Genomic DNA, 13,518 nt, shown 5'->3' with positions numbered 1-13,518 from the left:
GGGGGAGAGGGCCGAGCCTTGGGAGTGAGAGGAGTCGAGGAGACAGAGGGTAGTGCAGTGGAAGGACTCGTCTACGACGAGGACGGAAACGACAGCGAGGAGGAGCAAGGCGCGCTGGGAATCCGGGTCGAGGTGGGCGGTGTGGCCCGCGTGCTTGTGCGCTGCGCGGAGGCGGATAGCAACAAGGTGAGGAGACGGCAAGCTCTCACGACGTCGTCCGCATAACAAGTGGGCCCTACTTTATTTTTTAAGTTTATTTGATGATTGGGCTGTCACGTCAACGAAACCGCCCTCTAAAACCACCGAGGGAGACGGTTTAGATGGTTTTAATAGTTAGGGGAGTCGTAGGATACAGATTAGATTCAGTCAGTTAAGGGAATCAAAGTGAACTTATTCCCCTCAAATAAACGTCAACGGTATCCAGCAGGCTGCAACAGGAGACAATGGGCCGGCCCATGGGATCCGGCCGGCCAGTTGTTGGCGCATCATGCACACTGTAAACCGGGCCTCCTGTCCCGCCGGCCCACTGGGCGGCCAAAACTTTCAACATTTTTCTAAACGCCGTCTGATGAAGTTGAATTGAATGAAAAAAAAGGAAAGGCGCCGTTGCCGGGGATCGAACCCGGGTCACCCGCGTGACAGGCGGGAATACTCACCACTATACTACAACGACTTCATTGGTGATTACGTGTGCGGTACAGCTCAAAGTGATATTTTGTTAACCACGTACAAAGACGGAATTTTCTTATCGAATATTAGATGCAGGCAAGTGTAATCATCCCTATAAATTTTACGGGATCTCAAGATGCAGGTCGTGGGTTTTCAGTGGTTTCATGCTTGTTTTGTGCTTCTCTTTTTTGAACGGATCTGCCATGACCTATGAATAATGGAGATGAATCATTATAGTTTCTAACGTAAAATTTGATACTTTCCGATATTATGTACCTTATCTTTGTATGTACTTTGTCACCGTAAAATTTTTAAATGTTTTCACCGTTAGTTTATGCTTTCGTTCGGAAACGATTAGGCTCAAGCGACCGGTGCCTAACTAAATATCGGGCGTCTCTCAACCACCTATTTCTTAACACCTCGTAACCACCTCCTCTCTCTCCTTAATTGCTCTCCCTCCTCTCTATCTCTCCTTTATCGCTCTCACACTTACAAGCCCATGGCGACCAACCAGCCCTGCTCGCGCTCCATGGTAACGGCTGGGCCATGGTTGTCGTAGCCGGCGAGGACTCCTCACGGCTGCGGTGGCTTGCTAGTGCACATCGGCATAGCTTGGGACTAGAAGCTGGGAGGAAGACGATGACCCCCATGCAGATGCTTCCATTTTGCTCAAGCGATGACGATGACGTAGTGAGCTCCCAGTAGTAGCGGCAACAGGGTGGTGAGGGCCTGAGGAAGCGACAGCTGCTCACCTCAGGGTACAAAAAGGGTGTTGTAGTATCACGGCGTGGATCTCTAGCGAAGACTGGAGGAGAGCACCAAGCCGGCGGACCTTGGTAACCCTGTGTTCGTTGGAGGGGAAGAAAATGCAGTCCATACCAGGTATATTCTCGTGTTTTTTTTTTATGTTTCAGTTAGTTAGTGTACTCGTGATGTTTCTTTGTGGTTGGATCGAATGTTGCAGTGGATATTTTGATAGTGTTTCATATTTTCATCTTTGATGCATACGGGTTTCAAAACGTAAAAAAAAAGATGAAAAATGAAACACTATTAAAATATTTTGACACTCAATTCGCATTTTTTAGCTATCTTTATAATATTATTGATAGATGGATTGACCGTAGAGTTGGGCTATAATGTCTAACTAGAAATGTAGCGCGCCATTTGGCGCTCCACTGTATATAACCTATATTATTATTTAGGGTGTGTTTAAAACTTCAAATTTTATAGGATTTATTAAAAGTTAGTTCAATTTTCATCGAATATTCTATTCTTGCATATCATCTTATGAGCATAATCTTTTGCAATGTCCAGCAACAATTACATGTTAACATGTATCTGTGCTTATTTGGGATTTCGTATTTTGCCTCATAACTATTTTGTTGATGAGATATATTCTTCTTTTCGTCTATAAATTTGTTAAATTTGATGGTATCTAAAGTTGTTCTCACGAAGATGGCAGTGCAGATCCTCCCCACCACAAACAAACTCCATGATATAGAATCAGAGTAAGCATCTCAAGAACAGTTCACCTAGCACCTCTGCATGTATTGGTTAGTGCGATTCCCTCTCCTTACAGGATTCGAAAAGGGAAGCTGTAACTAATTCATGCAAAGTGTAAATGTTAGTCAAGGAAAGGCGAATAGTAGCAAACATGCATGTACTAACTCTTAGATTTACAGGAAAATGGTCATCACAACCTTCTTTCTGAAAGCAAACAATTAACTTTCTAGAAAAGTAAGTGTTTGTAAATCAATGTGGTATTTATCAAAGTTTGATAACTATCTAAGCATTTAATAATCTTATTACTTTTGATGATTTCCATGCTTGAGAAAAACTCATGCAGTAAGATAACCGGGCAAGCATCCTAATGAGTACCACTAATAATTTTGGAACAATGCCAATTGAAATTCACTCTGTATTACTTTAACAAGGTAAAATTACACTTTGTTGATTCATTTGTATTCTAATCAGCAACCATAATGGATATTTACATTAATATAGAAACAATGAAGTCAACTCATATTGCAATAGATGACTATATAGCAATAAACTATATGAAATAAAACTCAAAGTATACTTGATGTCTTGCTGATCATTGATGTCCACATTCTCTCACGACACATTCAAAAAGATAAAGAGATATTCTGAAATTTATTTTTATAGCAGTGGGAGTGTGTAAGCCAGCTGATTTGCTTACCATTGTTTAAGATGACTTGATACTAAGATTAATATTTACAAATAAAACAAATAGAAATAGATTATGTTAAAGTACGTAGTCTCAAGTATTTTGTAGCACATCTATTAAATTACGGCGTAACATATGAAAAACAAAAAGAAAAATAGTACCATGGGTTGCATGTCAAGCAAACAATGCATGGCTTCATTGTAACAAAAAAAGAGAAAATTCCCCGTATACCCTTGAAAGTTCCCCCAATCCTTTCTATACCCCTGAGATCTGCTCATTCCCTTCCATACCTCTAAATTTCAGTTTGGATCCCTTCTATACTTCTCCCGTCAATTGACCGTTAAATTCATATCATAAAGTCCATTTTACTCTTTTGGTATCAAGAAAATGTAAATTTATGAAGCATATTGATGGAGTGTATAAGCTTATTGTACGCGAATATTATATTTATGAGTTTATTTTGTGAGATATTATTTAACAAAAATAATTTTTATCTCACATAAAAAGATTTATCTTATAAAAAAAATTCGTACTACTATAACAAAATATGCTATATATACAGTTTTTAATGGTAAAAATATATTATTTTTTTGTTTTATCTAAAATAATTTTTGTTTTATCTAAAATAATTTTTTTCATAGATAAATTTTTTTTCCTTCGCGAGGTGAAACTAAAATATTACTTTTGTTAAATAATATCTCACAAAATAAACTCATACATATAATAGTCGCGTACAATAAATTTATACACTTCATCAATATACTTTATAAATTTATATTTTCTTGATAGCAAAGGGCAAAATGGACTTTATGATAGAAATTTAATGGTCAACTAATGGAAGAGGTATAGAAGGGATCCAAACTGAAATTTAAGGGTATGGAAAAAAATGAGCAAATCTCAGGGGCATATAAGGGATTGGGTGAAGTTTCAGGGGTACACATGGAATTTTCTCCAAAAGAAAGGATTTCCATTAGTTCAAGCGTATTAGTGAAGATGCATGGGGAGTTTCAAGGTTTTCTAAAACATATTGAATACAATTCGTAAGTTTTCTTCAGCGCTTTCAAGTTTTTTCAGCAACAAAAAGACCCCTGATGAAGTGCTCGAACTGAATGTTCAGACAATTCAACCCAATTTTCAGTTAAGATAAAAATGATTTTTAATATTTCAATTTATCCATAGTTCAGTAGACTTGTGGGAGTACCTCCCTCTGTGTTCTACTGGTGTTTGATACCTGTACTAATGGTCTTTGCTAAATTGAATAAGAAACTGAAGAGACTAAGATAAATGGCTATGTATCAATAAATCGTTGTGACTTCTTAACATATAGGGTGAGACAGCAAATTTAATATTTGTTAGAATTTGATGGAATAAGCTTGTTGACTGAGAACTATCAAAATGATGAAATTTACTCCATTCTGAAGTCAGAATATCTTTCAGATGTAGAGAATCTATAAGACTGAAAAAAGGACATAAATATGGGCTAGTGTTGTTGTTGTTGTTAGTCAGGCAGCATAAAAAGGGTGTGAATTATAGATACTTATGTACCACTGACGTAGACTGATCAACATTTTGGGTTACAAGGAAATTAATGATTAAAGTGCCCTTAGCATAGATAATTATGCACCACTACGATAGACCGATCAATCTTTTGGTTAGGAAATTAATGACCTATAGAGCTATAGGAATGGCATAATACTCAGAGAAACAATACTTGTAATGGTAGGTACAATTGAGTTCATTTTTGTCAAGAAAGGTAAACCAGCATGTTTCTTTGTCACTTGGACCGTTAGTGAAATGCAGGTACCTTTGCAGCTTTGCTGAAGCAATGAACTTGCAGAAAACAAAAATGTCAAAATCATCGAATGCGACTATTTACTTGAGGAAACATGTAGGTGAACCATTATTGGTAGGTAATACATAGAGAGTTCCGAAAATGGCAATAACAAACGCTTAGTAAAAAGAACTTTAATGAATGATATGGTACGCTGCATTTAACCCACTTAGGTATACACAATGATGAAATTGTAAATCACAATGAATCAAGAAGACTAAACACCTAGATAGAAACCAAAAATCAACATGCATATGAAGTTCTGAACATTTCAGTGTAATTCATTCTCACCCATGACGCGAATGTCTTGTCATCCTGCTCCCTGTGGGCTGTGGCTGAGAGACCCTTGTTGAACCTTTGCACACATCTTGAAATAAGAATCAATCAAAAAATGAAGATTGGAGTAACAAGCAGCAGACGCGCTGAGTAAATAGTGACAAGGTAAATAATGATTGATTGGCTACACCGGAGTAGGAGCACCAAGCGGACGGCAATGCCATGAGGAGTAGGAGGATGCGGCAGCCCAACAGATGAGGAGGATGTGCCGACAACCTCACCGCTGGCAGCAATGCCAGCTGCTGGAGTCGGAGCACCAAGCGGACAACGGTCAGCGGACAGCGGCGCTGAGATCTGACCGAACTTGATCTCATGGCCCCATTGACACCACCATTGGCTCGGCCGGCCTCACCAGACACGACGTCGCCTATCTCTACTACCGCGCCGCGGGAAGCCACGGTGGGGCGCCACCTCGCGCAGCACCGGGCGGGGATCGAGGCGCGCGCGCGACGTCTTCGCCATGTCGGGGGACTTTAACCTCACGCTATTCAACGAGCTCGAGGTCGAGCTCGTCGGGGGAGAGCCTAGTCGTAGGTGCTTGCTGCAAGGAGCTCAACGCCGCGGATGGAGGGATCGGCGATTTCTCTAGAATACTCGATTATTTTGCCACACCTTTTCTTCGGGAGAGGGCAGGGCCGTGAGGCTGTGGAAGGGCGAAGGCGAGGCTTGATTCTTGACCCTGAAATCGTATATAGAGATATCTATAATCAATCTGTAAACCGAAATTACTGTTTACTGGCCACGCACGGCATTTTAACTCAAACTTTTGTAACCGAAAGCACAAATACGTACGTTACCGCGCATCAAGCGTGGTGATATTGTCTACAATCTACTATACAGTGCGGTTATGAAAATGTCAAAAAAAACACAAGACTAAAACTGAATTATTTGAATTTAGTTCAAAAAAGAAAAGGAAAATCTTAGCCCAAGCTTTGCGAGGTACAGGTATCCAAGCAGGCTGCAACCGAACAATGGGCCGACCCATGCGGTCCAACCGTCCAGTTTTTGGGCGCATACTGTCGAACCGGGCAAGGCCCACGAGTGGCCTAAACATTTTTTTAACTTTACGCTAAACGCCGTCTGATCGAGTTGATTAGCCCTTAGCGTAGCACAAAACTTAACCAAAAAATGAAAAAAAAAATTAATAGCGCCGTTGCCGGGGATCGAACCCGGGTCACCCGCGTGACAGGCGGGAATACTCACCACTATACTACAACGACCTCAGTGACTAAAAACAGTAGTTTACTACTCAAATTCAAAAAAGCTTACCATGTTTTTTTTAGAGGAAATAAAACTACTGTTTTTCTTTTTTTTTTTTTACCTTGTTTACCTTCGATCATAATAACAGGAATAATCATACCTTCATAGAAAATTGGCCTCGCTTGGCAATGCTTTTTCTGAAATGCTAACATTTTTAAATGTGATTATTGAGAATAAGTTTAGGTAGAATTGTTTTTTTTAAAAAAAAAACATGGTAACCATGTTGATGCTGTAATAAAGGGGAGATTCCCCTATACCTGCCATTGTGCCCGTTCAAATACAGAGTAGAATGACTGAATTTTTTTTTTAACAATTGCTTGTCTCATCATGTTTTAATATCTAACTATCAATTTGACTCTAATTTTTTAGTTTACATATTTGACCTTGCTTTTCAAAACTGAAGGTCAGAATTAACCATATTCGATGAATGCTAGAGAACAGTGTTAATTAAGGAGTAAATTGTCCTTTTACCCTTGCTCAATTAACCATATTATATCATAGCTTTTTTTATCCGGATCTTTTTGAAATAATTATAATGAATTTGGTATAGCTTTGACAGATTTAAAACAAGTTTAACAGATTTGTCTTCAAGTTGAAAAGTTTGATTCTATTTGACAGATTTTTTACATAAAATTGACAGCATATTGTCCAATAGCAAATTCAGATCCAAACCCAACAATAAATACATATCCAACAGCAAATTCATATCCAAACGCAAACAACAAAAGCATATACCAACAAATCCAACAGAAGAGAGCTCGGTCTAGTCGGCACAACCAGAAATGAGCAGTCGAATGAGCAACCAAGAGAGCTCGCCGTTCCCTTCTCCTTCCACACGGCGGCGCCACCCCTCCCTCCCTCCATTCGCATGCAGCAATTGCCGTCGTCCCTCACTTCTCACGCCTTACGCTTCTGCGCTCCTCCGTGCACCATAGCCACCACCGCTCCTTCCTCCCACCACATGCCGTGCCACCCCTCCATCTCTCCCTCTGCGTAGCAACAACCGCCGCCGCTCCACCTCCCTCTGCGTGTCGATGCCATCTCTCCCCTCCTTCCCTCCCTCCACATAGCAACAGCCATCGACATCCCTACCTTCGTGCGTCGGCGCCTCCGCCCCTCCTTCCTCTGCGTGCCGGCACCGCCGCCTCTCCCTCCCTCCCTGCGTAGAATCCACCGTCGCCGTCCCTCCCTTCACTTGCTGGTGCACGCTACTCCTTCGCGCGCATCAGTTGTCACTGCTCCTCCTCCCTCCATGCATCAGCCAGCCGTGCCGCTGAGATGTTGCATGAAGACTCTCGATTTGTAAGTGGCCTCATGGTCAAGCCAGAAAGGAAAGACAGAGTCTATATCTTCCGTCCTCTCTATTACTCGCTTGGAATGTGGTTATTTATAATCATGGGTATTTTGGTCAGGTCATACTGGCATTTTTTTTTCTTTTTCCTAACTACAAATCTAACGATTTTGAAAAGCGAAATCAAATGAGCAAACTTGAAAAATTAGGGTCAATTTGATAGTTAGGCTTGAAAATAGGATAAATAAGCAATTGTCCCTTGTTTTTTTATGGTGCAATGCAGCAATGGGCGATGTCTAAACATGGCATTGCCTTAATTTTGTTTCATGATATCCCGTAGACAAGGAATTATGTTATCTGTATTCCATCTATATCAAGAACCTGTTGGGGAGCTTTTGACAGATACAACTTCTCCCATAAGTAAAAATTCTCTAAACAATCTAATTTTCATCCAAATTCTAAGAATATGTAGTTGTATAATTCAAAAATGAACTAGAAGTTTTCCCAACTTGTAAAGATTGTTCGAGCCATGGCTGATAAACATAAACAAAAATAAACAAAAAATAATGAGTAAAATGTTTATATATGGGTGTTTGTAGCAATTTAAAAGGAAATGCTAAAAAGTTAAACTTCAATGAAAAAACCAAATAAACTTTTTGAACTTTACTATTTTTAACTGCGGCAAATAAGTTAACGACCACCGCTTATGTTGCTCATATAATAGTTCCTGCACTACCGTAGGCAGGAGTCACAGTACAGCTCAGTTCAGGTGCTGCTGCATATGGAAGCAAGTATAATACTGTAGCCCACGGTTTCGTTTTCTTCAGAACAGGGAGAAGCTATGGGTGCAGTGCAGTGCCCACGGTTTGAAACCTAAAATTTGTATTCCCATGGAGATTAGAGAGGCACTGTCACAACGTGCCATGCTTCATTGCTTCCCCTTTGGTAACTAGCAACTTGACATCTTCTGACGCTGCCTGCCTCGTGTATCACCAGATAATTAACCGGCCCCCAAATCCTATTTAGGAGTAGTACATATCGTACTCACACTGCACCGTACGACAGTCTTGAACCCGTGAGCCGGCAGTGCATATGTTCATTTTTTTTTTGTTTTTTTACAAAGATTTTTCTTTTCATGTTCGCTGATTGTTTGTAGCATATTTGGAAGACATGTACAATATTCATTGAAAGATATGATATGTTGAATGACACGGACGTGGAAGTGCATTAGCGGATCAGATCATAGTTATAGAGAACCAGAATTTGGGAACCTTTGGTCAGCATTTCCCCTTTGGATGCTCTCTGTCCAAGAACATGAAATTGAAAAAGAAAAGAATCTTGCAGTACTAGAGCAGAAGTCCTCAAGGAAAAGGAGCAAGGGCAAGTGGACCCTGATTATTCCAAGATTGATCTTGAAGCTCTCGAGACATGTCTGGAGATATTTTCGCCTCTAGGAGCTATAGAATAATGAGAATCTTTGTAACCCCAAGAGCATCAACAAGGATGCTTTGATCATAACAACAAATCAGGCTTTAATTCCCGCAAAATTCCTTCATTCCAGGACTAAAATGATACAAGGGTATATATAGGTTCTGAGCGTATGGTATGAGATATTGCAATTTGATTTCAGAAAATAGAATAATGCACCTTTGCAAGTAGCATCTATTGTCATGTTACTGAAACAAGACAAACCATAAGCTGACAACAAAAACAAATTCTATTGCTAGGTTGAACTTGTGGGTATTAACCCACAGCATTGAGGGTAGCAGAAGGGGAAGTAGACCATGGTAGGTATAGAGGATTTGCAAAAATCCAATAAGAATTACTCGTGGAGTCAAATCTCAAAGGAACACAATCTATTTCCATTCATGATGAGCTTTCGCTTTCAAGGCTGTTTAACAATTTCCCCCATATTTTTTAAATAATGGAAAGCCATTTACATTTTCATCATGGAGTACGAGTTGCACAAAGAGAAGAAAAGAACATCGTCTTTCGCACGCTTCCCAAACTAAGTATTTTTCGAAAAAACTTTATGTAGAAAAGTTGTTTTTAAAAATCATATTAATCTATTTCTCAAGTTTAAAATAATTAATACTTAATTAATCACCCACTAATAGCTTACCTTGTTTTGCGTATATTCTCCTCTTCTCAAACACTCACCAATGTTTACTGCCATCCAATCAGAGAATATTTTCCATATCTTAGTTTCATGTTAATCGCCTTGTTGTTAACTGGGTTGTTTTGAAATAAACTTTGAAGGAGATACATCGTGTTGTGCATCCAAGTAAAAATTTCTGGACATCACATATGTGCATGTCAGGCAAGAAACTATTTTAGCAAGAGACAACCAGGCATGGAACCAGGTTTACATACTAGAGAACTATTTTTGTTATGCAAGAAGACAGAAGGCATGCGTATGCAAAGGACATCTCACATGTGATGCAAGCTATAAACCACCAGTGGCGCGAATCACGTTGGACAGGCCATGGTCCAAGATCCAGAAAGCCAGGGGAGCCATCTTAAGAATCGGACAAAAACACCAAAGAAATGGCTGTATTTTGTACAGCAACGCAAAGCTGGTCAGGGCACAAAACAAGTGGTGCAGGAAAAAGAATATAAAAGTTTCTTTGCAATGGTAGATATGTAGATCAGGTTGTTATCATGATTTTCTTTTTCTCAGGGAAGCCCCATAACAGTAACTGCAAATAAAGACAGATGGAAGATTAACAGAACCAAATGATCACAAAATCTAATTGGGAGCCAGTAACTTTTGAAGGTTAGTGTAGGTTAATCAAATGAAAGGTTTCAAATCTGATAGCTTGACTCATTCAAACAATCAACGACCCTTGAGAACTTGAAGCAACAGGGACAAGTACTATGTGACATACTATCCAATATTTGAGCCAGCAATTTCAGAGACATGCATTGGCAAATTAAAGATTTCAACGCTTCTGACGATGAAAATTAGATGTTGGAGCATGTAGTGCATAAATATGCACTAGAATGATTTAATATTAATAATCATTCCAATAGATAGGAGGTTCCCGATTAGCAAATCCAATCAGCTCTAGCAATAGAAAAAAAAATACAGGAGTACCAGAAAACATTACCAACCATTTATTAAGCTTACAATTTCATCAACTTCAACCATCCACAATCTGGGCATGCAAGCAAAATGAAATGGATTTTACTGAAGCCACAAGTTCATAATATAATGCAAGTACTATAGATATAGTTACCGTGATAATGCGAAGAATCGGACAATCTAATACATGAAGAACAGGTAGACAATTGAAGCATAAACCCACTCTTCAGCTGCAAAGACAAGACACTTGCCAACACGAAAAATCCGATCCAACTCCAACGGGTAAAGGTAAAAAGATCAATCTCCCTACACAATTAAGAAGCATTGAGGTGATTGCATGCACACAAGCAGTTGCCTCAGGCTCCAATTCATCCATGAGTGTTCACAGCTTCCCAAACCAAATTCTTTGGCGCAGCACCACTAGTGGCTTTCCTGGCCTGCAATGCAGCAGCCCTCAATGTCTTCCATGTCAACACATTAGCCTGCCAGAACGAGGCGGCGGCATAAGGCAGCCCATGCTTCTTGCAAAGGTCACGAACAAATGGCGAAACCTTCCTAAGGTGGCACCGCGGGAGGCGAGGAAACAGATGGTGCTCGATTTGGAACTGCAGGCCACCGTGGAACCAATCCATCCATGGCGAGCACTGAATGTCGAGCGTGCCCGCCGTCTGCTTCTCGAACCAGTCATTCCCCTTTGGCGGCCCGACATACACCTCCGAGGAGAAGTGGTTCAGGCAGAACTGAACATGCTGAATCCCGGTAATCACGAAGCTCGCGACCACGAACGCCACCCTCTCCCACCAATTGGGCAAGCAGGACACCACCATTGGGTACCAAACCCAGAACGCGGCGACGCCCGCGATCTCCAGCCCCCTCTGTGGCACCTTCCTGCTCGACAGCAAGAAGACGGCCGACTGAATAAGGAGGTTTATCCTGGCGAAGCACATGACCGGGTAGAATGTCCAGTGCTGGTAGCTGATCAAGAACTTGGACGCGGCGTCGAACACCAGGGTGCGCTGGTAGAAGTAGGACCAGAGGCCGAACAGCTTGGAGGAGACGGCGAAGAGCGGCATGTGCTGGAGGTCCGGGTCGTGGTCGAGGCTGTTGCAGGCAATGTGGTGGGTGTTGTGGTTGCACTTCCACCACGCGATGCTGAGGCCGGTGAGGCAGTTGCCGGAGAGCACCTGGAGGAGGCGGTCGAGCGCGGCGTGCCCCGTGATCCGGTGGTGCCCCGAGTCGTGCCCCATCCACCCGGACTGGATCCAGATGAACCCGATGAGCCCGCCGGCGAGGAGGTGCGCCCACGCGCTCGCGCAGGCGAGGACGCAGTAGAGCGCGGCGCAGAGGAGGAGCAGCATCCCGGCGACCTGCACCTTCGGGGTGGGCCCCACCCGCTCGAACAGCCCCGCGGAGGAGAGCTGCGCGAGGAGGCGGCGGAAGTCGGCGGACGCCGGCGAGACCGTGTAGTCCTCGAGCCGGCCCACGAGGAACCTCCCCAGGAGCGGGCGCGCCGACGGCGGGTGGTAGGCGGCGAACGCGTCGGTGGCGTCCTGCCCCGCCAGCGTCAGGAGCGGGATGTCGCCGCCCGGGTGGTGGGGCACCCACGCCGTGACGTCGTACACGTCCCCGGAGATGGAGATCCACAGGTCGTCCCTCGACGCGTGCGCGCGGAGCTCCTCCGAGGAGATCATGCGGACGCCGGCGCCGGCGCGGCTCTGCGCCTCCTTGGGGGAGGCCGGCATTGTGGCCGTCGGGATCGCCGGAGGCATGGTCGGCGGCGGCGGCGGCGGCGGCGGGATTCGGAGATGGGGGAACGTGAGGAGGAGGAGGAGTAGGAGGGGAGGAGATCGGATCTTAAAGAGGAGGGTGGTGCCTCGCTGGTTTCTCGCCTTCGTTGAGAGGGGAGGTGGTTCGGTTTTTTTCTTTTCTTTTCTTTTTCTTTTTCTTTTTTTTTTGTTTGGGTTGGTGGGTTTAATAAAGTTTTTTTTCTCTCTTATCTTTTATTACTCTCCAAAAGTTTAGGAGAGAGAGACCATACGGAGTTGTGCTATGACAGGCTGACACTGACAGCAGGGTTAACGTACTACTCCCTCCGTCCCAAAAAAAAAGACAAACTCTAATTTCCGTGCCCAACGTTTGACCGTCCGTCTTATTTAAAAAAATTATGAAAAAAATTAAAAAGACAAGTCACGTATAAAATATTAATCATGTTTTATCATCTAGCAACAATGAAAATACGAATTATAAAAAAATTTATATAAGACAGACATTTAAAGTTGGACACAGAAACTCATGGTTTATCTTTTTTTTTTGAAACGGAGGGAGTACGGATTAGCAGTAATAAAGTGACTAAAGCAAACTGCTTGTTGTGAGTACTGTGCTTATTTGTTTAGGATCGGTTTAATATTTGAATCGTAGTTTGAAATCGATTGTAGTTCGTTTCTAGAAATAAGAGTTGGATGACTATACAAGGTATATTATCGTTTATTACTATCCGACTTATATTTCCCTGTTTTTTTTCCCCAGCACAGCACTGTTTGTTTATCTTGTTTGGTTATCTATGCCAATATACATTGTAATCGAAATATTGCCCTATACGAACACAGCACGGATCCGTTCAGAACGTTAGGTGTTTTTGTTTAGTTAAATTTCTTCCGGTTTGATTAAGTTTATAAAAGAATATTTTTAATACGAAATAAAAGTATCATAGAAACATCCATAATCGATGATGGACTTAACGAAATTAATTTGGTGTTGTACATATTTCTATTTTTTTATATAAACTTGGTTAGACATAGGGAAGTTTAACTTACAACAAAACCAAAACACCATTATTATATAAAAGGAAGTAGTTTACA

The 13,518-nt window shown here is 41.9% G+C and overlaps 1 protein-coding gene and 2 non-coding genes across 3 annotated transcripts; all 3 read right to left on the bottom strand.

Annotated features, from left to right (window-relative positions):
• Positions 1 to 601: 601 nt before the first annotated feature.
• Positions 602 to 673, bottom strand: TRNAD-GUC (transfer RNA aspartic acid (anticodon GUC)). Its single transcript has one exon. It is a non-coding gene; the product is annotated as a tRNA-Asp (tRNA).
• Positions 674 to 6,172: 5,499 nt separating this feature from the next.
• Positions 6,173 to 6,244, bottom strand: TRNAD-GUC (transfer RNA aspartic acid (anticodon GUC)). Its single transcript has one exon. It is a non-coding gene; the product is annotated as a tRNA-Asp (tRNA).
• A 4,496-nt stretch (positions 6,245 to 10,740) lies between these two features.
• On the bottom strand, positions 10,741 to 12,547 carry LOC4346776 (delta(8)-fatty-acid desaturase 2). Its single transcript, XM_015795773.3, has one exon. It carries the CDS (start codon positions 12,427 to 12,429, stop codon positions 11,029 to 11,031), a length of 1,401 nt encoding a protein of 466 aa, XP_015651259.1. The 5' UTR covers positions 12,430 to 12,547; the 3' UTR covers positions 10,741 to 11,028.
• Positions 12,548 to 13,518: the final 971 nt, after the last annotated feature.

This window comes from Oryza sativa, chromosome 9 (genome assembly GCF_034140825.1).
Source record: "Oryza sativa Japonica Group chromosome 9, ASM3414082v1".
Taxonomy (NCBI): Eukaryota; Viridiplantae; Streptophyta; class Magnoliopsida; order Poales; family Poaceae; genus Oryza; species Oryza sativa.
The sequence above is the reverse complement of the archived record's forward strand: the minus strand, read 5'-3'. Positions and strand labels throughout refer to the sequence as shown.